Genomic DNA, 21,778 nt, shown 5'->3' with positions numbered 1-21,778 from the left:
GGTGATCTCCTTCTGAATGATTCTGTCCTACAGCAAGTTCCTGCTTTTCTTAAAACCATGAGCTCTTCATAGAATGGTGTGTTCCCAAAGGAAAAGTTTGAATGTGAGACTCAGAGGAAAGTCCTGGAGAGAAGCTGGGCTCAGTTCTCGGCCTGCTTGTCAGCCCTGCCTCTAGAGGGCAGGGAGGGGAGACCACACCCTTCCTTGCCTGTGGTGGGTGCAGAAGGGTCTTGAACCCCGGGGTTAGATGGGGATGCCTGCTTCAGGGAGCACTGAACACTGCTGGTAAGGAAGGCGGAGGCCGCAGCCATTGCAGGCCCCTCCATGAGCCTACAGCTTTTCCTTTCCTCCGGAGCATTCCCCCGACTTGCAGGGAATACTTGTCCTTTCCAAAGTCCAGCACGGATGACTGTTTCAAGATGGTCCCAGCTTCTGGGGGCCTCCAATCCCGCTGTAGGACGTTCAGCCTTCCTGGACCAGCTGTGCTGGGCACTGTGCGTTGCCCGGGGAACTCTCGCGACCCTCGGCTTCCTTCTGAGACTAATTAGAGACACTTGCATTTAGGTATTTTGCATAAGTCACTCAATAGTACTGACAGGTAAAACAATAGAAAGATATTCTGACATTTAGCAGAGATTTTGTGTTTAATCCCTCTGGAGTGTCATTACTTCCTGCTTCCTCTGTGGTTACAGAGGTGGGCAGATGAGGGCTCTTATGCTATTACAAAGGTAGCTCCCATGTAATTTTCCACTTTGAATCCTGCATCTTTTTTTATTGAGTAAAACCGTGTTTCACTCTTTAAAACAGCCCATGGCTGGCCTGTGCTGCTAGCTCGCTCTTAACAGGGAATATAATTCTTAAATTGAAGCCAAATTGGGAACCGTTCTATGGCGCACTCTGTGAGGGGCTGAGCACAGAGCAGGTCTGATGATTACTTCGACCACAGAAACAGCAGGGTCCGCCATCTCCAAGCAGTGACACTGGCTGCCTGGGTTCTCCCGGTCCTGGGATTTATATGGCCCTCATTTGTCCTGCTCAGCTTAGAATCCCAGATTCCACAGGAGTCCGGCTGTCCCCCATTGCATTCAGGCTTTTGGGAAGGCCTTGTCTCTGTCCTCAGGATATTCTGTGTTTGAGCCGGGAGACAACAACGGACAGGCAACAAAACCTGAGGCCCAGGCCCCCAGCAGCAGAGAGAGGGAGCTGCTCCCTGCTGACAGGGTCCTGGGGGCGGGGGAGGATCAAACAGGAGGAGGGGAGGCCTCGAGCCCTGAGTGAAAGCAGCAGCGCTCGCCCAGGAGTGTGGCTGCTGGGGGCCCGAGGAGGGGCCGTGTTGGCCGGAGGGCACCAGTAGAGCAGGGTTAGCTCTTAATGAGGGTCTCATGTGTGTTGTTGCTTTTGAATTTTTTTGCTGGAGTCTCATCACACTGTGGGGTAGCATCCCAGGAAGTGTTCACATGCCTCCTTCATCCATTTCCTGACCCTGGTTCTAGAGAGAGCTGGGTGCTCCTCACTCCAGAGCTCTCTGGGGGCATGACTGAACTCTTGTTTTTAATTTTTAAAAAATTTTTTAGAACTCTCAAACGAAGAGTCATTCAGGTTCTTGCTAAATTAAAAAGTCAGTGTAATGAGGAGGAATGTGTGTGTTGAAAAATGGAACAAGCCACCTTCTAAAAGGGGGGTGATTCTGGTACAGGATTGGGTTAGGGTCGCGTTTCCTGTTAACAGCATGACAGAGATGTCTCAGCCACAACACAGTTGTGGGTCTTGGTGTGACTCTCGTTTAGTGAGCATCAAGCTGCGGGAAGCCCAGCTGATGTAAATAGATTAATATTTAAAAAGTAATACAGAAGAATGAGGTTCCAAACATGTAACGTTTAATTATTAAAAACCCATAATGGAATTTGAATCCAAACTCATGTCTCACGTCTCCCTGGTACACGGCAAAAAGCTCAATGAGCCAGCGAGTCTGCGCACACCATGGCTGGTATTGACCCTCACGGCACCAAGCCCGTGTCCTCTTAAAACCTCTAGCAACACGTTTATGGGCAGCCTGGGTAGCATTATGCTTTCTCACTAAATAATTGTTGCAACCCTTTTTGGGGGTCGAACTGATGGGTAAAATGACTGTATATTATTAAGAGGACTTAGAAAGGAATTTGAGTTACTTTCAACGGGTAGGACTTGGGAGAGTTAGGTTACCTGTTAGAAATCACAGCATTAGGACATTCATGCCACTGCCGAGTTTATCAAGGCCATGAAGTATGTGTTACAGGATGCAGGTGTCTGATTAGAAGAATTTACTTAGTCCGGGATAATCACCCATTTTCCTTTTAAGACCACAGTTCTTCTGGCTCTGTAGGGCGCCTGTGTCGCTCACTCTTGATAAGGGAGAATGTGCCCAGAGACCTGTGGCAGCGAATGGCCAGAGGAAGAGATAAAATTATCAGTGCGACTCGAAGTAGAACAAACCCTGGAAGACCAGTTGAAGCTATGTCAAAACCAGTGTGCCAGCAAGACTGGTGGAGGTAGCATTTCCTGATTTTACATTTTCATTCAGTGTGACAGATAAGGAGTGTCCTTTGTGCATGGATATGAAAATACCGATATGCCATTTGTTGTACTTTAAGAGTTTGCCCCTCACTTGTGGTGGCTCCTTTCTCATGAGATGCCCATGAATCCATCCATAATGCAGAAAATGCAGTGGTGTGACCTAAAATGCTGTCAGGTGGAGCCCTAGGTTTGGAAGGTCACACGCTAGGTAACGGTATTCGTGACATGCTGTGGGGCTCTCCGGCTGTGTGGGGTAACCTGAACTGGGAGGACAGAAATTGAGTTTGTAGTGACTGCAGAAGCTGAAACCACAGATTGAAATGTAATCGGGTCTGGGGCTTGGTGAGCACAGGAAGCTGATGGGAAGTGAGGAGGGAGCTGCGGGGTTGAGAAAAGTGCCATCGGGGACGAATAACCTTGATTCCTGGCAGGACAGAGCCTGGCAACATGCAGAAGGGTAAATAGGAATCAACCTCACTTTCCCTACAAGTCAGTCGACAACCAGAAGTTGCATGTGGAACCCTTACCATGTGCAAGACAGCATGCTGGGGTGTGAAACCTCCCTGAGACCCAGCCTTGGGCTACCTGGCTCGGTCTTACATGCACCCAACTCACTAAAGTAGCGTTTTCCAAAGTGTTTTTGTACAAGACCCTGCTAGAAGAAGTTGTTCTATATTTGGAAAGTTGAGGAAACTGGATTAGTGAAGTTAAACATGCTTCTTTTCTGCAGAACTTCTCAGAGGCTAAAATATGGCAACATGCCTTGAGAATCTCCAGAAAAAACATAGGGTATGCAACATTTTCCAAATTCATTTGACCACGAGGCCTTTTTTTCAGGGGCAGAATACTGATGGGACTATTATTTTTCAGAATACCCTGTAGACAACAGAGTTGGGGGTAGGAGCGCTCAGTGAGCAGGGGCAGTGGGTTTAGGAACAGGCAAGGACCCGGCAAGTCGGTCACGTTTCCCTCTGGGGTGACCTTCAGAAATAGGGCTGGTACATTTAGGTATGAGTGAGAGGCACGTCCTGGTGTCAGCTTCTGCTTCTGAACCTGCAGAAGACACTGCCTCCTAACCTTGGGCGTGAGTTGGCCCACCCCATCCCCGGGCTGATGCTGCCCTGGGCACCCCACACCCGTAGCAGGGTACACAGTAATAAAGTGCCCCAAGGAGCTTCTTAACCACAGGGAGGACACATGGGAGGATCATGCAAGGACTTTGAAGTCACTGTACCTTCCTAGATTTTCCTCACCTCTCAGTGATACCTCTTACAGAGTCATACCTGAAAGGGTCATGGATTAAATCAATGGACGTATATAAGGCTGGGTTAGATTCTTGGTTTCCCTAAAGTTATAGAGACTTGCTATAAAGTCCAGGAAATAAGCCTGACAGAATAGTCATTGCTGCCTATCCTCTTGGGGCACAGGTGATTGTTCTGGCAGCAAAGAGGGCCCCACAGTGCTAATAACCAGGCAACAGGACTGTCTTATTGTCTCCCAGGCTCAGCCATCATTGCTTCCTGCTTTAGCACATAGCCTTTTAAGAATTTGAGACTTCCTCTCACTTGACTTCTAACTCTGCCCCTTCTAGGCTCCTTTTCTCCACTCTGCCTTGTGACCGGTGCTACCACACCCCATAGCTTCTGCTTACTGCCTGTCCTCTGTGGTCCTCTGGCTTTATTCCATAACCACTGTCCCCACCACTACCTGGTTCCTCGGAGTTGCCTTGATTCTCAACTTCCCAAAGAAGAAATTCTGCTTGGTTCATTGGATTATTCTGTCCCCTGTTAGGCAGAGCCACACCAGGTCTTGAGGTGTCTTTGGGTTCAGGCAGCTCTGGCCAGGGGAGCAGCAGAGCTGTGGCCATGGTAGGCACTCAGCATCCAGCAGGTTCTGTGCTGATACAATGCTAGTTAGTACACAGTTCTTCCCTCCTCTTTCTTCCCTTTTCTGTCCCTCCCCACTCCTGCACATGCCAGTCTGTACAAGGGCATGCCTTGCTATAGCAGAATATACTCAATAATGCCTTTTATTTCACTCTGAGATATGAAACTCTAGAAGAAAGGCCCAACCTCACTTATCTAGATTATCTACCAAATACACCTTTCTTTTATATCTTACTGGATCTTAAGCCCACCGCATAGGATGTTTGGACTAGGCTACTCCGTCACACTTATTTCTCTTTTCCCCCAGGAGCCAAGAGCCCAGTGCTGCTTAGTCAAGTGGAAGCATCATCTCCATTTTGTGTCCTTCAGAGGACAACAAAGAATGACATAGTTAGTTTTACGGGTTATGAGACGGGGCTTTTACCCAAATACTGACAGTCGATGTGTAGTTATGCTAGTCTCAATTTACTTATCTCTAAAATAAGTTATTTTATCTGGCTGTTGGTCTTTTTACAGACTTCTGGTGAGTGGTAGTGTGATACTGTCTATTAAACCATTTGAATTTACTGGAAGAAAGGAGTTATGTAAATAACAGGTGTGTTTAAATATATACAGGTTATCTTCCTCACGCCATTTAGCACTTAGACATTCAGGCTGGGTGGGGACATCGGGTTGGGCTAACCCAGGCTTCACTCATGTGGATAGAGTTGTAAGACCGATGCTTTGTGGAGAATCTGTCATCAGTGGACTGTTGGCTTTCAACCAGGTAGTTATCACAGCAGGATGGCTAAATTCATAGAGCAAAGACGGAAGAGAACTAGGCGACCCAACAGCCCACAAACATCCAGGAAGCTTTTCAGAAACAAAGGAACCAACATGTAGATCTGAAATCACTAACAGTCCAGCACCTCTCTCCTAGATAATTGAGGAATTACCACTGAGTGGGCACCCTGAAACAGGTTTTAAGTGACTGAAGAGACAAGACAGTAGATAACCTAAATCACTTCATTTCCTAAAGTTTGTGAGCCTTGCACTCAGGGTCTTCTAAATTTGCAGCATTGTGCACCAGATGCCATAAATGTTACATTTGTACACACCTGAGCATAAAGGATGCCATTGGTGACTCTGGCCTGGGCGATCGGTGCTGGCCTGAAGCTGAGCCTGGGGCTAAAACACCCAGTGAGCCTAAGACCACAACCTGGCCTGCAAGCCTTCTCATTATTGCAATTACGCTGCTGTCAAACACTCCATAAGCCATCGGAAACACGGTGGAGAATTTGGGGATCCTGTGTTTTGTTGGTTTGCATTCCTGGGTTTTATTTTTGTAGTATGCTTTTCACTTGGAAGTACATATCACAGGAAAATTCATACTAGTGGATTTTCTTTGTTTTTTATAACTGAGATTTAATGAAAGAATAATGGGTAAAGTGTAGGTAGACCAGTTGGCTGGTTTAAAAAAATGTGTTATTTTAATACATTTATATAATAAAATGAAAATATCTGTGTTTATATGACACTTTTATATTTTCCAGAGTGCTTCCATTTTCACTATTTGTTTTGATCATCACAACAGGCCCTGAAGTTAGGCAGAGGGTCCTGGGGCACAGAAACAAGAGTCAAAGCTGTAGGCGAGGGCAGGACCTGGGTCTTCTGATTCCTAGCTCACAACTGTCCTCCCCAGACCATGCTGCTTCCCAAGTGAAGAGTAAAAGCCTGGGCATTGACTGACAATAGGAAAGAATGTATTTCGTGAATTAAGGTTCTAATCAAGAAAACTTTAAATTGTGAGGTGGGAAAAGAAGCCAAAGCCACTTGATAAACTTGTAAAGTGACACAATGAAAGCAGAGGGTACGGCACAGGGAGAGATGGGCAGAGGAAATGGGGGGGGGGGGGGTCCTTCTCAAAGGTGAACAAAATCATGAGCAGGAGTGGGTGAATGGCTTCTGATACCTCTCTGCCAATGTGGAGAATGAGAAGGACCAAGTTACCCTGGATCTTGGGCACAAAAAGATAAAAACAATCTCAGAGATACGGCTGAGACTTGGAAGGGAAGTTATGCCGAAACAGACTAGAGCTAACATATAGAAATAAAACATAAAACAACATGCCCCACCAATGTATTTAGTAGGTGAATACAGTTCAGGAAAATATATGCTTCCATGGCAATCCATGCACTTGAGGGAGAATGCAAGATGGGAGTTTTAGGGAAAATAATAGGAAATATCAAATTAATTATTTGGGGGTATTGAGGGCAAAAATCTGAAGCAGACTTTAAAAACGGATTAGTTAGCCCTCTGGCTGGTATGGCTCAGTGGATTGAACACCAGCCTGTGAACTGAAGGGTCACTGGTTTGATTCCCTGTCAGGTTACATGCTTGGGTTGCAGGCCAGGTCCCCAGTTGGGGGCGTGTGAGAGGCAACCAATTGTTGTTTCTGTTGCACATTGATGCTTCTCTCCCTCTTTTTCTCCTTCTCTTACCCTCTCTATGAAAATAAATAGATAAAATCTTTTTTCAAAACCCAGGTTAATTAGCAAAGAAGCACAATAGGGGAGAGTTCACCTAGATATCTGCTAATAATATCATTCTCCCAAAAGCAGAGTGACTGGTCATTCTTGCCCACACCTTGGAGGTCGTTCTGAGAAGGTAGAGGAGTGATGAGAGGAGTCCTACTTCAAAAACCATTTTTATTAATATAGAGAAGGGCTACTTGGTGTGCGTGCAGATGGAGAGGGAGGCGGCCCAGCCACCTTGGCATGTGCAATGGCAGAGGGAGACAGTGCTGCGGATGGTCAGCCAGGTTCCCTAGCATTTGGAGAAGTCCCCGGGAAGGGTGCATTTGGTCCCACAGTCAGAGGCGCAGTGTAGTTGGTGGGGGGAGCAACATAGGAGGTGGGAAATGTAAAAGAGGAACATTGTGTCAGGAAGGCTAGGATGCATGAGGGACTGAACCCGCAGGTACTGCCTAAGGCAATAAAAGGAGCTATCAGGGCTATGCACATGGAAGAGACAAGTGCATAGATCAGTTGGATAGATCAGTGTTTAAACAAGTGGTGTGATGTTTAATGAAAAAGAGTGAGAGGCAGTACTTATTTGGTTGCTTTCCATTGTCTCCATAAACAGAATGATCTCTAGACTGGAAAGCGTAGGAGAGATGCCATAAAGACAGCTATGAGTCCCACACTGGGGCAAAGAGATAGAGAGAACATAGTGTGTTAAGCAGATTTAGACGTCCCAGACCTAAGAGGAGATTTCTAGGTAACTTCATATCTACTTTTGAATTCTATCCATGGGTTCTATCATGGTGAATAGGAAAGATTTCAAAAAGACAAAAATGGACAAATGTTGAACAGATTTTCAAAACAGGGAGTTTCGGATCTCTGAAACTCTAGACCAGTAGGCTCGATGGCTTACTCTCAGAAGTCCGTGAATATTTCGTTAAAGACATGGTTGATGAGCATGTAGGAGAAAAAGGTTTTGATTGACCAGAAACTCAGATGAAGCGAGCAGCATGGTAGAATGTGAAGAGGATGGGTTGGAAGTTCTGGGTCTGGCACCTGGCCCCACTATGTGTAGGCTGTAGCATTTAGGGAAACCATATCATCATTTGCAAGTAAAATGGGAAAAATAGTAGCTCCTGTAATTACAAGTTTGCTGTCAGAATTAAAGGAGATAACTTAAGTGAAAGCTTTGGGCCTGGTACGTAACAGATATTCAATAAATCTTTGTTTTTAAAAAAGCAAAGACCTAAAAGCAGGGTTGACTGCTAAAAAATTAGATGCTTTCCTGGGTGGCATTAATGCAGGTGCAGCATTCTGTGTGAGGGAAAGGAGAGTGCCCGGGTCTCTGTGCCAATCGGGTGGCTGCCTTCCATTCTGGGCTCCACCCTTTACCAAGGTGAAGTACATGCCTGGGTACAAGGCACCAGACAGACAGGATAGGAGGGCTCTGGGAACTTGTCCCTGGGGACTTGACTCCAGGAACTGGAGATGTTTAAAAATGCCGATCTGGGGAATCTACAAAAGGCTCTGTTTAAGTGTTTGAAAGACTGAGGCTTAGAAAAGCTGTCCTGTGTTGGGACACTCCGGTGAACAGAACTTCTCTCTGTGGATGGAAGGGACAGGGGTATGGAGTAGCTACATTTTCTAATAATCAAAGCTGTCTGACAACCGAATAGGCTGCACAGGGCTTTGCAGTTACATCGCACCTCTCTTCAGAAGGCCACCGGAGAGCTCCGTGCGAAGGAGAAAGACCACGATGGTGTGACTCACTCTGTGGCTGTGTGGGTGGACCTGGATGGTTCTCCCTGTCACAGGACGAATGGGTGCCACCTGGAAGACCCTCTGTGTGTGAAAGGAAACTCAGGCTTGCTGCAGGAGACAGGTTGGGCGTCGCTTGCTTAGAAATCTAAATGCCTTTGGTTCTGGAATCTCAAAACAAAGTTATTATCAAATATTATTTAACTGTTTTTTTTAGTAAGATTTGATTTTATTTTTAGCTAGAGGGGAAGGGAGGGAGAAAGAGAAGAAGAGACACATCGATGTGAGAGAGAAACATTGATCATTTTCCTCTTATACATGCCCCAGTTGCGAACTAAACCTGCAACCCAGGCATGTGCCCTGACTGGGAATCAAACTGGTGGCCTTTCGCTTTGCAGAACAACACCCAACCAACTGAACCACACCAGTCAGGGCAGTTATTATCAAATAGTAGTCAAATACTTTAATCCTGTAGTTTTTAAGGCAAATGCAAAAAATCCTGGAGATAGTGGGGGCAGTATGGGGTTTGAAGCCAGGCAGGTCTAAGTTAGAGTTTGGAACTGCCAACTGTTGTCTGTGTGGGTGACCTTGGGCAAGTTATTTATTTAACCTATCTAAACCCCAGTTATCTGTAAGATAAGGTACTTGTGGAGATGAATGAGGTAATTCATATAACATACTTAGCATGGTTGGTTACTAGTGCTTAAATAATGCTAGCTATTGTTACTAGTACAATCTACTATCATTACATCAAATTGGGGCTTCCAGTGGGCACTAAAATAAAAGCCATTATTTTTGCCCCGGCCAGAGTGGTTCAGTTGGTTGATGTGTCTCATAAACCGAAAGGTCACAGGTTTGATTCCTTGTCAGGGCACATGCCTCGCTTGTTGGTTCAGTCACCAGTCAGGATGAATACGACAGGTAGCAGGCAAAAAATGGATGTTTCTTTCTCACATAAATGTTTCTCTCCCTCTTGCTCTTCCTACCTTCCCGTCTCCAAAATCAACAAGCATGTCCTCAGTTGAGGATTAAAACAATTTTTAAAATAAAACCCATAATTTTAATGGGGTGTCTTGGAGAGATTTGAGGACTGGGCAGAGATGAGCTGAAGTGTGTCAGTCCCGACCATCCACAGGTCAGAGCTGGTTCACTCAGGGAACAGAGAAATGTGCAAGAATCTGTTAAGACAGCAGTGAATGAGGCATTGCAAGTAAAGCCTTTTTGCCAGGTGCCTGGCAAATTCCAAGCAATCATTATGTATATAGTAGGTAAGTGAACAAGAGGTCACCAAGAGCAGCTGCAGGCCTTCGAGAGGCAGCCAGAGTGAGCTGAGGTACAGGAGTGCCAGAGGGGCTGCTAATCCTGCCCAGCAGTGCCCTCGACCCGCACCATCTGCACGCAGACAGCCTTAGTATTACGGCATTTCAGCGGTCCAGCCATTAGCGGATGCCCAGGCAGGTGAGAAGGCTAGAAGGCAGGTTCAAATAAAATCCCTGGGGCAAAATCGACTGTTTCAGATATCACAGATGATAACTACAATCCTTCCAAAAATTGCCAGCATTGGTATATGATTAGCTGTGTTTAACTAAAGCCACAGTTTTAAAATATGATTTATGCCATTTTCTACGAAGTCTGCATGAATTCCTTCGCGGGGTGAATAACTACAGATAGAAGTCAAGGAACTAGCACACTGCACTTTTAACACATCAGTTTGATGGGTTTTCCTTTATACCCAAGTACAATCCAAGGTTCTTTCCCACAGCATTTTCAGGTAGAAAAGAGGCTCTTCTAGTCACGAGTGATGAAACTTCAAATATTCCAGTATGCATTTAGAACACAAAGAGAGTAAGGATAAATGAGTTCAAAGATGATACATTTGAAAAGAGATTCAAGTATATATAAGGGGGGACTGAAAAATGGAATTTATTTATAAAAAATTGTGTATGTATTCTTAACATGTTGAAACTTCAGTCACCTTCAAAGTACTCTCCATTTGATGCAATACACCTATCGAGAAGTTTTTTCCACTGCTCAGAACAGTTTTTGAACTTGATCCTGATGCCTTTTACTGCTTCTGCCATTTTTTGTTTCACCTCTTCTACTTCAGCAAAATATTTCCCTTTGAGGACTTTTTTCATCCAGGGAAACAAAAAAAAAGTCACTTGGGGCAAGACTGGGTGAATAGGGAGGGTGGAGTATAAGGGTCATGCTGTTTTTGATCAAAAACTGCTGAACACTCAGTGTAGTGTGGGAAGGTGCGCTCATAAATCGCCCTTTATGAAACGAGCGCATGCACTGAGTCTCTGCAAAAAATTGCACTGAAGCTGAACTCAGCCTCTCACGACAACACCATCTCTACACTGATACACACGGGTTCCTAGAACACTCACCTACTTGGGGACGCCTGTACTACAAGGGGCGCACCCTCCAGAAGACTATTCCAGGTTTTTTTTACCCCCTCCCCTGTATTTTGAAAACAAGGAGAATTACAATGAACAAGGCAACTATCAACCAGAAAAAAATTCAAGATGTACATTTGGAAAGAAAGAGTTGTTGGGGTAGCAGAACAAATATCGACTATTTTTTAGGTAAAAACTATCAGTTGAATTCTAACCTTTAGAACAAGTCTGCGGATTGAGGCATGGAGCACTGCGCTTCTTGGGGAGGAGGTGTGGGCAGACTTCTCCCGTGACAGTTAATGGACTTGTGGTCCTGGGGGGCAGCTACAGAAATATCTTTCCTGCGATGGTTCACAGTCCAGCGCCTTTTTAGCACAGCTCAGTCCGTGTTTTTGAATAAATAAAAACATTACAAATCAGAGGTCAGTTTTTCCTTAAGCTTCACTTTGAAGCAATGATTAAATTAAAACAAAATAAAATGTGCAGATGGTTAAATAAAAGCAAAAGCAAAATAAGCTGTGTGAGACCAGGTGATGTTTCGTACTTAAACCCGTAGCCCTGGTCATAGCACAGTGCCTGACACGTGTGGCCCCTCAGTAAACGTCCACTTATTCATGAATAAAGTGGATCACGTGGTGGCAGATTTCCAGGGAGGGTCACAGTTACAATGTCTGGAGTTGATTTTGAAACAAAAAGGCAAGAACATCGAGTCACGGGGAATAGCCATGGGATACGGGGTGGGACGCCGCTCTGTGCTCTCCTGTGGCACGTTTTCTGCGTCTGCAGTTCCTAACTAGTTATTTCTCCCTCGTGTGTTTGCCGGGTGGTGCTTTCAGCCCGGATGACTTCACTTTAGGGCTGAGCACCTGAGGCTTAGAGTGATAAGTACCTGGCCCAGCACAGAGCTGGAGGCTAAAGAAGTGGACTAGACCTCCGAGGTTCCTTTCGAGACTAAATTTCATTGCTCCAAGATGTTTGGGGCTATTTCTGTGTTTTCTCAGGACCAAATAGTGGAAAACAAAGAGGCTGACAGTTGGCACGAGGTAGACCAGATTTTCCAATGTTTGAATTTTTCACTTTCCATCTGGATAACTTGTGTTAGGAACATGTAAGTTGCCTTGATCCAGCTTAAAGCAGAGAGTTTCGTGATAAGATGCTAATGTTCTTAGGCAACCTAATAAATCAAACCAAAGGGAAAAATCACCCTCTTCTGAATCACGTGTTTGGCTGTGAGGATATAGGCCGGGATCCCATCCCTTTGGCTGTCGAAACAAAGACTTGGGTCAGTAACGAGCCATTTGTCAGTGCTCACTGAGATCCTGAAAACCAAGCCCGTCTCTGCTCTGCCTTACAGAGATCATGGCCCATGAGAGAGGGAAGCATCCGCCCTGGTGACCTGGGCCACGATGTCTGAAATCCAGCTTAAAACTTCTAAGATAAGTAGAACTTGCGTCATGGTATGAAGTTCCTACAGGGCAGTTTTCTAATGAGATCTTAAACTCTGACCAAGGTGCTCATTAGCCCGTCCTGGAGTTCCACCTCCCATCTGAGGGGACAGAAGAGCGGGGAGTAAAGGAGAGGGAGGCTTTCAAACTACAAAGCAAACCAAAAAAACAAATAAAACCCTTAAAGAAAGAAGAACTGTGTATCAAACATCATCATATTGGAATCTAAGCCTGCAGAAAACTTATTTTGAAAATGAACTTTTGCATGAATTTGCTTTTTTAAAAAAAGATTTTAGCCCTAGCTGGTGTTGCTCAGTGGATTGAGTGCCAGACTGCAAACCGAAAGGTCTGTGGTTCAATTCCCAGTAAGGGCACATGCCTGGGTTGCAGGCCAGGTCCCCAGAAGGGGGCTTGCGAGAGATAACCAATTGATGTACCTCCTGCACATCAATGTTTCTCTCCTCTCTTTTTCCCTCTTTTCCCCTCTCTCTGAAAATAAATAAATAAAATATTTTTTAAAAGATTAGAGTGAGGGGAAAGGAGGGAAAAAGAGAGAGAAAAAGAAACATTAATGTGAGAGAGAAACATCAATCTGTTGCCTATCTTACTTGCCCCAATCGGGGACCGAACCCTGGACCCAGGCATGTGCCCTGACTAGAATTGAACCAGACTTTTCACTTTGCAGGAGGACACCCAACCAACTGAGCCACACCAGTCATGGCTGAATTTGCTTTAAAAAAAAAACAACAACAAAAGTAAAAACAACAGGAAAAAACAATAGCCATTGCTGGTTCTAAATCCCTCTCCTGATTCCTGTATGGCTTTTGTACATCTACAGTTAGGTCACCTTTCCTTCCTACACCATCTAATTTAATTTTTCAAGGAAACTTGGGATGTTGGGCTTCACTGCCCCCCATCAGGCTGTGACGTGCCCCTCCCCCCTCCGCGGAGGCTCCTCCTCACAGGCATTGTGCCATTCAGGCCTTGGGTCGTCCTGTCTTAAAGGCCTGTGGCGGGTACAGTGGCTCCAGCCCTGCCTTCGGAAGACAGCTCTGCCATGTAATGAGTCAAGGAGATTGTTCATCAGCTCTGTTTCTTAATAAAACAGGAAGAGCACGGTTTATGGCTTCCACTATTCAAACAGCAGTGGAGCCTAAGAGGAATTGTTCATTGTAATGGTTCTAACACTCATTTCCAGGCAGCCGTGCTGCTTTATCAGGTTTAGCCTAAATCAGAGATTGACCGGCCTTGGAAAAGAAGACAGCTCGGCAGGAGTTAGCAGAGCCCTCTCAGGACGGTGGGCAGCAGGACACGGCTCCCCGTCGCTGCAGACCACCCCTGCAGACAGTCTCCGAGGAAGCAGGGTGGGGGGCGGGGAGGCTGGTGTCTGCGAGGTGCAGCATGCTCCATTCTGTGTCAAAACCATGCAGGCTCGTAGGAAAGCTGTGGACCAAAATTTTTCTTTTCCTCCTCACACAGCCATAGAAACATCCCTCCATTAAGTTAAAATGAACTTTAAACATATGGGATGTTCCTAGGACATCAGCAACATGAGGCAAACAGGCTAGGGACTGAAGAAAACACGCTAGGCAACAAGCTTACTGATGTGCCTGACACACCGGCATTACTTGTTAGTACCGTTAGCTCCATTCCCACATGGGGAAAATGAAAGCTGAACTTTTCATAGGATTTCACTGCTAGTAAATAGTGGCGCTCAGGCCCCAACCCCAATCTTCTGATTCCAAATCCCACACGTTTTCCATAGCATCCTTCTCCACCCACATGTCCCAACGGAAGCAGTGCTTAAACCCAAAGGAACCGTTTAATGGTGGGACCGTAGGACTGCTGGGTCAGGCTGGAAGTGAGTGTTTGGGTGGGGTCAGTCTGAGGCCTCAACCCCTGCTGTCTGTCAGGTGGCCATCTGCAGATAGGGCAGACCTCAGACCCTGCACAACGCTGATCACCCTCCCCCACGTCTCTTCGTCCTCCTTTGCTTTACCTTGGGTGAGCTCATAATTTTTTTGAGCTGGCCTGGTGTACAAGATCAATGCCACATTTAACAGGCTAAGATCTAAGAAACCAGCATCTTATTGCAAGTTACAGTTTTGCTTAAGGAGCTACAGCTTCTGAGCTATTACCTGGGTCCTATATTTGTAGAAAGTCAAGAGCACGTAAAGGTTTTATTTTGTTTTTCAAACTGTTGAATATCTTTTTACTGTTCCATTGCTGAGAATGTCTTTGCCTAGATAAGAAAGATTTCAGCAAAAGGATTTCTTAATTAAATATTGCCTGATGCCAGGTTAACACTCAGAAGGCAGTGTGGCAGGTTCCATTAAAGAATGAACTTCATTCCCATAGCCAACAGCTGATTAATGTGTTAATTAGGTTCCCTGCCCCCCACACCCCTGCAATCACCCAGATCTTCTCTTTAAGCCCAGCGGAATGTATATATTGTGCCCATGTGGGTAACCTCATGGCATACTTCGGCTTTGACTTTGGACGTTTATATAAAAATAAAGGCTCAGTTGCCAACATGAATAGCTTTCTTTCTTTCCAGGGGAAATACAAGATGGAAAGAGTTATAGGAACCAGAAGTCCTGCCTTTCGGTTTTCTTATATCAAGAGCAAGTGATATTTCTGCCGAGGCAGTGTCTTTGGAGCAGTTCAGTGGTGTAGGTTGCCACACATTTATTTCACAGGAAAGGAGTGAATCCATCAGGCCACTGAGCTTATAAGTACTACCCTGGCAGCCAGCCACCAAAATATAAATAGTCTAAATGGACTAAAGGAAATGTTCATTCTGTTGTTTAGAATTGGACACATCCCAGGAAGGTGAATTTAATCGTTTGGAGGACTGTTCTTGTGATGGGGTTGAATGGAGTACGCATTTGTTTATCTTTGTGATCTTTTTGTCGTCCTGGTGATACATTATGTATTTGTGATACGAAGCATTTCAGCTGTCTTGCTCAGTGGCGTTGCAAGAGCTGATTGTTCGGTCCCCAGATTGCCATCATTAAACAGCCTCAGCCTCAGCTCTGTCCAATCTGGGACCTGTTAGGGAGAGAAGTGGAACCGAAGGGGCTGGGTTCCAACAGAAACGGAGCCGGGGCAGAACTGGGGGAGATCATCCCAGTGCCCAGTGAGCTGCGCTCTGCACTTCTCAATCTTTATCTCCTAAAATATCTGGAGGAATTTTGGTACTTCTTGGCATAATGAGGAAAAATAATGCCTCACAAAGCTTTTTTTAAAGCCATCTGTGGAAAAACAAGGGAAGGATATCTCATAACACCACAATTCAGAAAACCCGAGTTTATGAGAAACATGTTGTGTATTTTGTGGATATGCAAATGTTATTTTATTAAAGAGCAAGATCTACAGTATATATTTTCACCTAACCACCACATCTTAAGTAATCAGCTCAGGCTCTTATGCTGAAATCTTTAATTACTAGAAGTGTGTCATTAGTTAGCTGTCGAATGAATGATGGTACTGCATTTTACTGCCTCACATGATATAGCCATTTGTGCCGTAAATTCATTGACCTCATCTTAAATTATGTGTCCTGTAAGACAGACTTGATTCATTATTTCTTAAGTGACAATTTTTTTCTCCAATAATTTTTTGCTTCCTCAGAAAGATGGCTTTTCTGTATTTTTAGAATAGCATTCTGAATGGAACAGTAATAAGGCAAGGATACACACACATTCACACTCATATTACCCAAAGTGAGATGGTCACAAACTGCCTCACTAGCACCTGAGCACTTCGCCACACTGCAGAAAATCAGGCAGCTGAGTATTAGGCCTTTGCTCTAACTGGGGAGTGTGATGAAATAGAACTTTGCTTGGAACTTTGATGTCTGTGATTCTTGTTATGTGGAAATAAAATACGGTGGAGACTTCTCATCTGATAATTGGGGTAATTCTATGAGCACTCCTTACTCATCAATGAATTATTGAAAATGAAGGGAGAACATTTAAGTTATTTTTAGATGATCTTTTATGACTCCACTTGAAAATATTTATTTAGCTTGAGGAAACAGAGGAATCCTCTGGAGGCAGATAATTCAATCTGGCAATTTAAAAACCAATTAAGGATTTCAGAAAACTCTTTCCCCTTATGGTTAAAAAAGAAGTTCCACAAAAAAATACGCCTGAAATTTTGGTATATTATTTTAATTAGTTTAATTCATTGTTGAAGTGTTTTAGTTCATGATCGAAGAAGTTATATTTGATCCCTCACTTAAAGCTTATAAGTTGATATTTTAGGCTTTCTGTGGATGCCTAGTATTGAAACAGGATCAGGTGGCTTTATTTCATATTGGAATTTAAATGTCACAACATTATACATTAACTTTATAAAAATTATTGGATCTTAAAAATAATAACTTACATATGTCGAGTTTTTACTGTAGCTTATTTAATCTCTACCTAGATGATAATTTTGAGGTCCTGATGGATTCTGTTTGTCTTCTCATCAGAAGCAATTCTGTGCTTGTTTATAAAGCAGACATCTCAGCTATGACTCTGTTGAAAAATCCCTTCATTCTGGAGAAAACCGAAACACTGTAGTGAAACACAGGAGTATATTAGCATCGAAATTATTTTTTTTGTCAACAAGTTACTGAAAGAGTAATTTGATGTGAGACCAAACAAAAAACGAATGTGTGCCAATAAGTATTTTTTATTCAATCTCAGACCATCAAGTATATTGCCTACAAATATCAATGAAAAAAAAAGTGAGAAGGAGAAGAGTGAATGGCCCGCGCAGCCACACAGCCTGCCACCACTGTTGAAGTCAGAGAAAGCTGAGAGTTACAGGACATGAGCGATCAAATGCCCAGCATATTTGTTTTTGCATAGTTGATGTGACCAATCATTACTAAAATGTATCATCTTTTAATGCTATTAATTTATCACAGTTTAAAAGAAACAACATGCACCAACAAGAGAACAACAGACACCCTCCTCAATGAAAACAGGGTTCCATTCAGAGCAACATTGGAACCAGGGCTTTCGTGAGGAGACGCTCAAATTCAATGGACTCACTGTTGCACTGCATTTCAGAATTCCGCTGCTGCTGTATGAATTGGGTGCTGAGGAGATGATTTTTAAAAAGGGGGGAGGATAAGAAAAAGAAAAAAAACTGTGTGTGTAATGTTCAGTCAAAAAAGTAAGGCACTGAAAGAACTATTGAAAATTTTGACATCTGTTTATCTGTTTATAGCTATGGCAAGATTACTCATATTAATTCTTGTTTAAAATGCCATATGAAGGAAAGACATTTGTGCAAACAAGAGTCATATTTGAATTGTAGATCATGCCTTCACCATCTGTGAGAGCTGATGGTGTTGCAAAATTAATGTGTTAATGAAATCACAATAATTTCTCCAAAGTAATGGGTTCTGAAGCCGAGAATGACTATTTTTTGAACTTTGATGTCTAGTGATTTCCAATTGGGAAAAGCTCTCAGCCTTTAATTAGTTCTACAGCCCAACTTTAAAATAAATTTGGTGATGCCTTCTTTTGCCAGGAGTAAGTAGATTTGAAGGCGGGGGGAGGGGGAAGCCATAACAACTTTTGGAAAACGTTCTCTGGTGTTTGAAAAGTTGTTAAATAAGACTGCATGCCAAGAAATGTCACCAAAAATTCTGACTACTGAGAGAGAGTGGGCAAACAGCTCAAAAAATAATTGTAGCTTGCCGCAACATCACAGGTTGGGAATAGCTGAACCTCACACAGACTTCACGACTAATTCCAAGTTTCCCCTTGGACGGCAGACATACTGATGTTCAGCGCTTTGTGTTATTGGTTAGCACGGCACATGCTTTCCAACTGCATTACCGAACGCAGTCAATAATGCAAAGTGACTTTGCACGAGGAGGATTTTAAGGGGCTATATTTCAAAGCCCATTGAACTTTCTGGAGAATCCCTCTCTTCAAAACCATTTAGATTTGCACTTATGATGAGCCTCTTTGACAAGTGAAAATGTGTGGACAGGTTATATGTATTCCTTTTGGTCAGATCTACCTTAAAGGAGACAACACAATTTCTTATATTTTTGAAAATAGGCGGATGGTAATAATTGCTGTTCTCAAGAGTTAATATTACTAAAGTAATTCTGGCGTCCAAGGAGAAATCATTTGACAAACATTTCAGAATTTTACCTTTTAGAGGGAAACACTTCTCCAGCCTGTTTGAAAAATTGTGATAAAATGTGAGAGAACCTTTACCTGAAACATGAAATGCCACCTCCCGAAGGGAACTGCTGGTCTCACTCGTTTCCTTTCATTGCTGTGTTGTAGGTGTGCGACTGGTGCAAGCACATAAGACACACAAAAGAGTATCTGGATTTTGGGGACGGGGAAAGGCGGCTTCAGTTCTGCAGTGCAAAATGTCTCAATCAATACAAAATGGACATTTTCTACAAAGAGACACAGGCCAACCTTCCAGCTGGGCTGTGCAGCACATTACACCCTCCCATGGAAAATAAAGCAGAAGGCACCGGGGTGCAGCTGCTCACTCCAGACTCTTGGAATATTCCTCTAACAGATGCTCGGAGGAAGGCCCCCTCCCCGGTGGCTGCAGCTGGCCAAAGCCAGGGCCCTGGCCCATCGGCGTCCACCACCGTCTCTCCATCTGACACTGCCAACTGCTCTGTCACTAAGATCCCCACGCCAGTGCCCAAGTCCATGCCCATCAGCGAGACTGCGAACATCCCGCCGGTCTCGGTCCAGCCACCTGCCAGCATCGGGCCTCCCCTCGGCGTCCCGCCCCGCAGCCCTCCCATGGTGATGACCAACCGCGGCCCGGTGCCGCTGCCCATCTTTATGGAACAACAGATCATGCAGCAGATCCGCCCGCCCTTCATTCGCGGCCCTCCCCACCACGCCTCCAACCCCAACAGCCCACTGTCCAACCCCATGCTTCCAGGCATCGGTCCCCCGCCCGGCGGCCCCAGGAACCTGGGCCCCACTTCCAGTCCCATGCACCGGCCCATGCTATCACCCCACATCCACCCCCCAAGCACCCCTACCATGCCCGGGAATCCCCCGGGCCTGCTGCCCCCGCCACCTCCGGGCGCGCCCTTGCCAAGTCTCCCGTTTCCGCCAGTGAGCATGATGCCAAATGGCCCAATGCCTGTGCCCCAAATGATGAATTTCGGGCTGCCGTCGCTTGCCCCGCTGGTGCCGCCCCCCACCTTGCTCGTGCCATACCCGGTGATCGTGCCCCTGCCCGTGCCCATCCCCATCCCTATTCCCATCCCTCACGTCAATGATTCCAAGCCCCCCAACGGATTTTCCAGCAACGGGGAGAACTTCATTCCGAGCGCCCCTGGCGATTCCTCGGCAGCAGGAGGCAAGCCAGGCGGACACTCCCTGTCCCCCCGGGACTCCAAGCAGGGCTCGTCCAAGTCCGCGGACTCACCGCCTGGCTGCTCCGGCCAGGCCCTGAGCCTGGCGCCCGCGCCCGCGGAGCACGGCCGAGGCGAGGTGGTGGACCTGACGCGGCGCTCCGGCAGCCCCCCGGGAGCAGGCGACCAGCTCGGCTTCCACGGCGTGCTGCAAGGCCCGCAGGACGGCGTCATCGACCTGACCGTGGGCCACCGGGCCCGGCTGCACAACGTGATCCACCGCGCGCTGCACGCGCACGTCAAGGCGGAGCGCGAGCCGGGCGCCGCGGAGCGCAGGACCTGCGGGGGCTGCAGGGACGGCCACTGCAGCCCCCCCGCCGCCGGCGACCCGGGCCCGGGCGCCCCTGCCGGCCCCGAGGCCGCGGCGGCCTGCAACGTCATCGTGAACGGCACGCGCGGCGCCGCGGCCGAGGGCTCCAAGAGCGCGGAGCCCCCGCCCGAGCAGCCCCCGCCGCCGCCCGCGCCCTCTAAGAAGCTGCTGTCGCCGGAAGAGCCCGCAGTGAGCGAGCTGGAGTCCGTCAAGGAGAACAACTGTGCTTCCAACTGCCACCTGGATGGGGAGGCGGCCAAAAAGCTGATGGAGGAGGAGGCCCTGGCGGGGGGCGACAAGTCAGACCCGAACCTTAATAACCCCGCGGACGAGGACCACGCCTACGCTCTGCGGATGCTGCCCAAGACGGGCTGCGTGATCCAGCCTGTGCCAAAACCCGCGGAGAAGACTGCCCTGGCGCCCTGCGTCATCTCCTCGCCCATGCTGAGCGCCGGGCCCGAGGACCTGGAGCCTCCGCTCAAAAGGAGGTGCCTCCGAATTAGAAATCAGAATAAGTAAAAGGTTTGTATGTCCACCCAGGCCATCCTCTCCACGAGCCAGCGCACCTCTCCGTAGCTTTTCGGTGTTGGTTTTGTTTTTCCACAAGGTGAAGGTGAGAGAGATTGAATTGATAATCATGATTTAATCTTACACGTTTTACAATACACCTTGCGTGGTCACTGTCATCATTTTGATCCAACATCATTCCCATTTCACAGCTAACGAGAGTGGGTCACAGCATGTAAGCGCCATGCCCAAGGTCACTTTTTTAGTGCTGAAGCCCAGTCCTGAACCTAACTTGAACCACTATCTCCTTAATTACACTTTGTCGTTGTGCTCACCTCTGCAATTCACCTTACTGAAAAAGAGGAAGACGTGTGGAGCAAGGTACTCAAGGCTGGTAAATATTCAGTCATGAGGTTTAAAGGGCTTTGGTAAAAGGTAAGCGGGGCAACGTCCTGGAGCTGGTATACTCGTAGGCAGAATGTCCCAACTCACCATGTTTTCTCAATAACCGCGGCTGCGAGATGAAAACAAAAACTACCCTTCTTACAGGCTTGTGCCAGTGGAGCCCAAGCCGGTGAGCCTCTGTGCCTGCAGAGTGTTGGAGCAGCCGCTCACAGCTCCTGCTCATGGGATCTCTTCTTTCATTTGTCACCAACCAGCATTCCCCAGGGCATGCTTCCAGCGTCACTGACCAGCTTTGCTTTCTCCGAATTTTTGGAGAAAATCAGCAGCTCAGCTGGTGGGTGGCTCCACTCTGGAGACAGTGGGAGGCTCTGACAGAGAAAAGAGCCACGTTGCTGCAGTGGAGGAGAGCGCACACTTCTGACCCCAGCAGGGGAATCCTGCTTCGTTCCAAGTGAGCCTTGGATAGTGAGTCCAGGATTTCAGTAAGGGGAAGGGGAACTCGAGTATGTAGTGTGCCCCTGATAGCCAGGTTTGGCACCTCCCGCCAAGCCTGGTGGAATTGGCATCCTCCTCCTCCTACCAAGGAGGAAGGTGAGGCTT

At 46.3% G+C, this 21,778-nt stretch overlaps 1 protein-coding gene across 3 annotated transcripts in view; it reads left to right on the top strand.

The window, feature by feature from the left end:
* The window catches only part of SOBP (sine oculis binding protein homolog), a 157,054-nt gene that overhangs the window by 119,087 nt on the left and 16,189 nt on the right, over positions 1-21,778 (top strand). For 2 of the 3 annotated variants that reach the window (XR_008391550.1, XR_005084399.2), the window contains one exon: positions 18,848-21,208. Coding sequence is in view for 1 of the 3 variants with exons in the window: in XM_037159037.2 (XP_037014932.2) it covers positions 18,848-20,785 (1,938 nt within the window). In the remaining 2 variants the exon portion in view is untranslated. The remainder of the gene's footprint in view (positions 1-18,847; positions 21,209-21,778) is intronic. The other variant, XM_037159037.2, reaches the window with a different exon arrangement.

Source organism: Artibeus jamaicensis, unplaced genomic scaffold, assembly GCF_021234435.1.
Source record: "Artibeus jamaicensis isolate MK-2021 breed Jamaican fruit bat unplaced genomic scaffold, CSHL_Jam_final contig_387, whole genome shotgun sequence".
In the NCBI taxonomy this organism is placed as follows: Eukaryota; Metazoa; Chordata; class Mammalia; order Chiroptera; family Phyllostomidae; genus Artibeus; species Artibeus jamaicensis.
The sequence above is the reverse complement of the archived record's forward strand: the minus strand, read 5'-3'. Positions and strand labels throughout refer to the sequence as shown.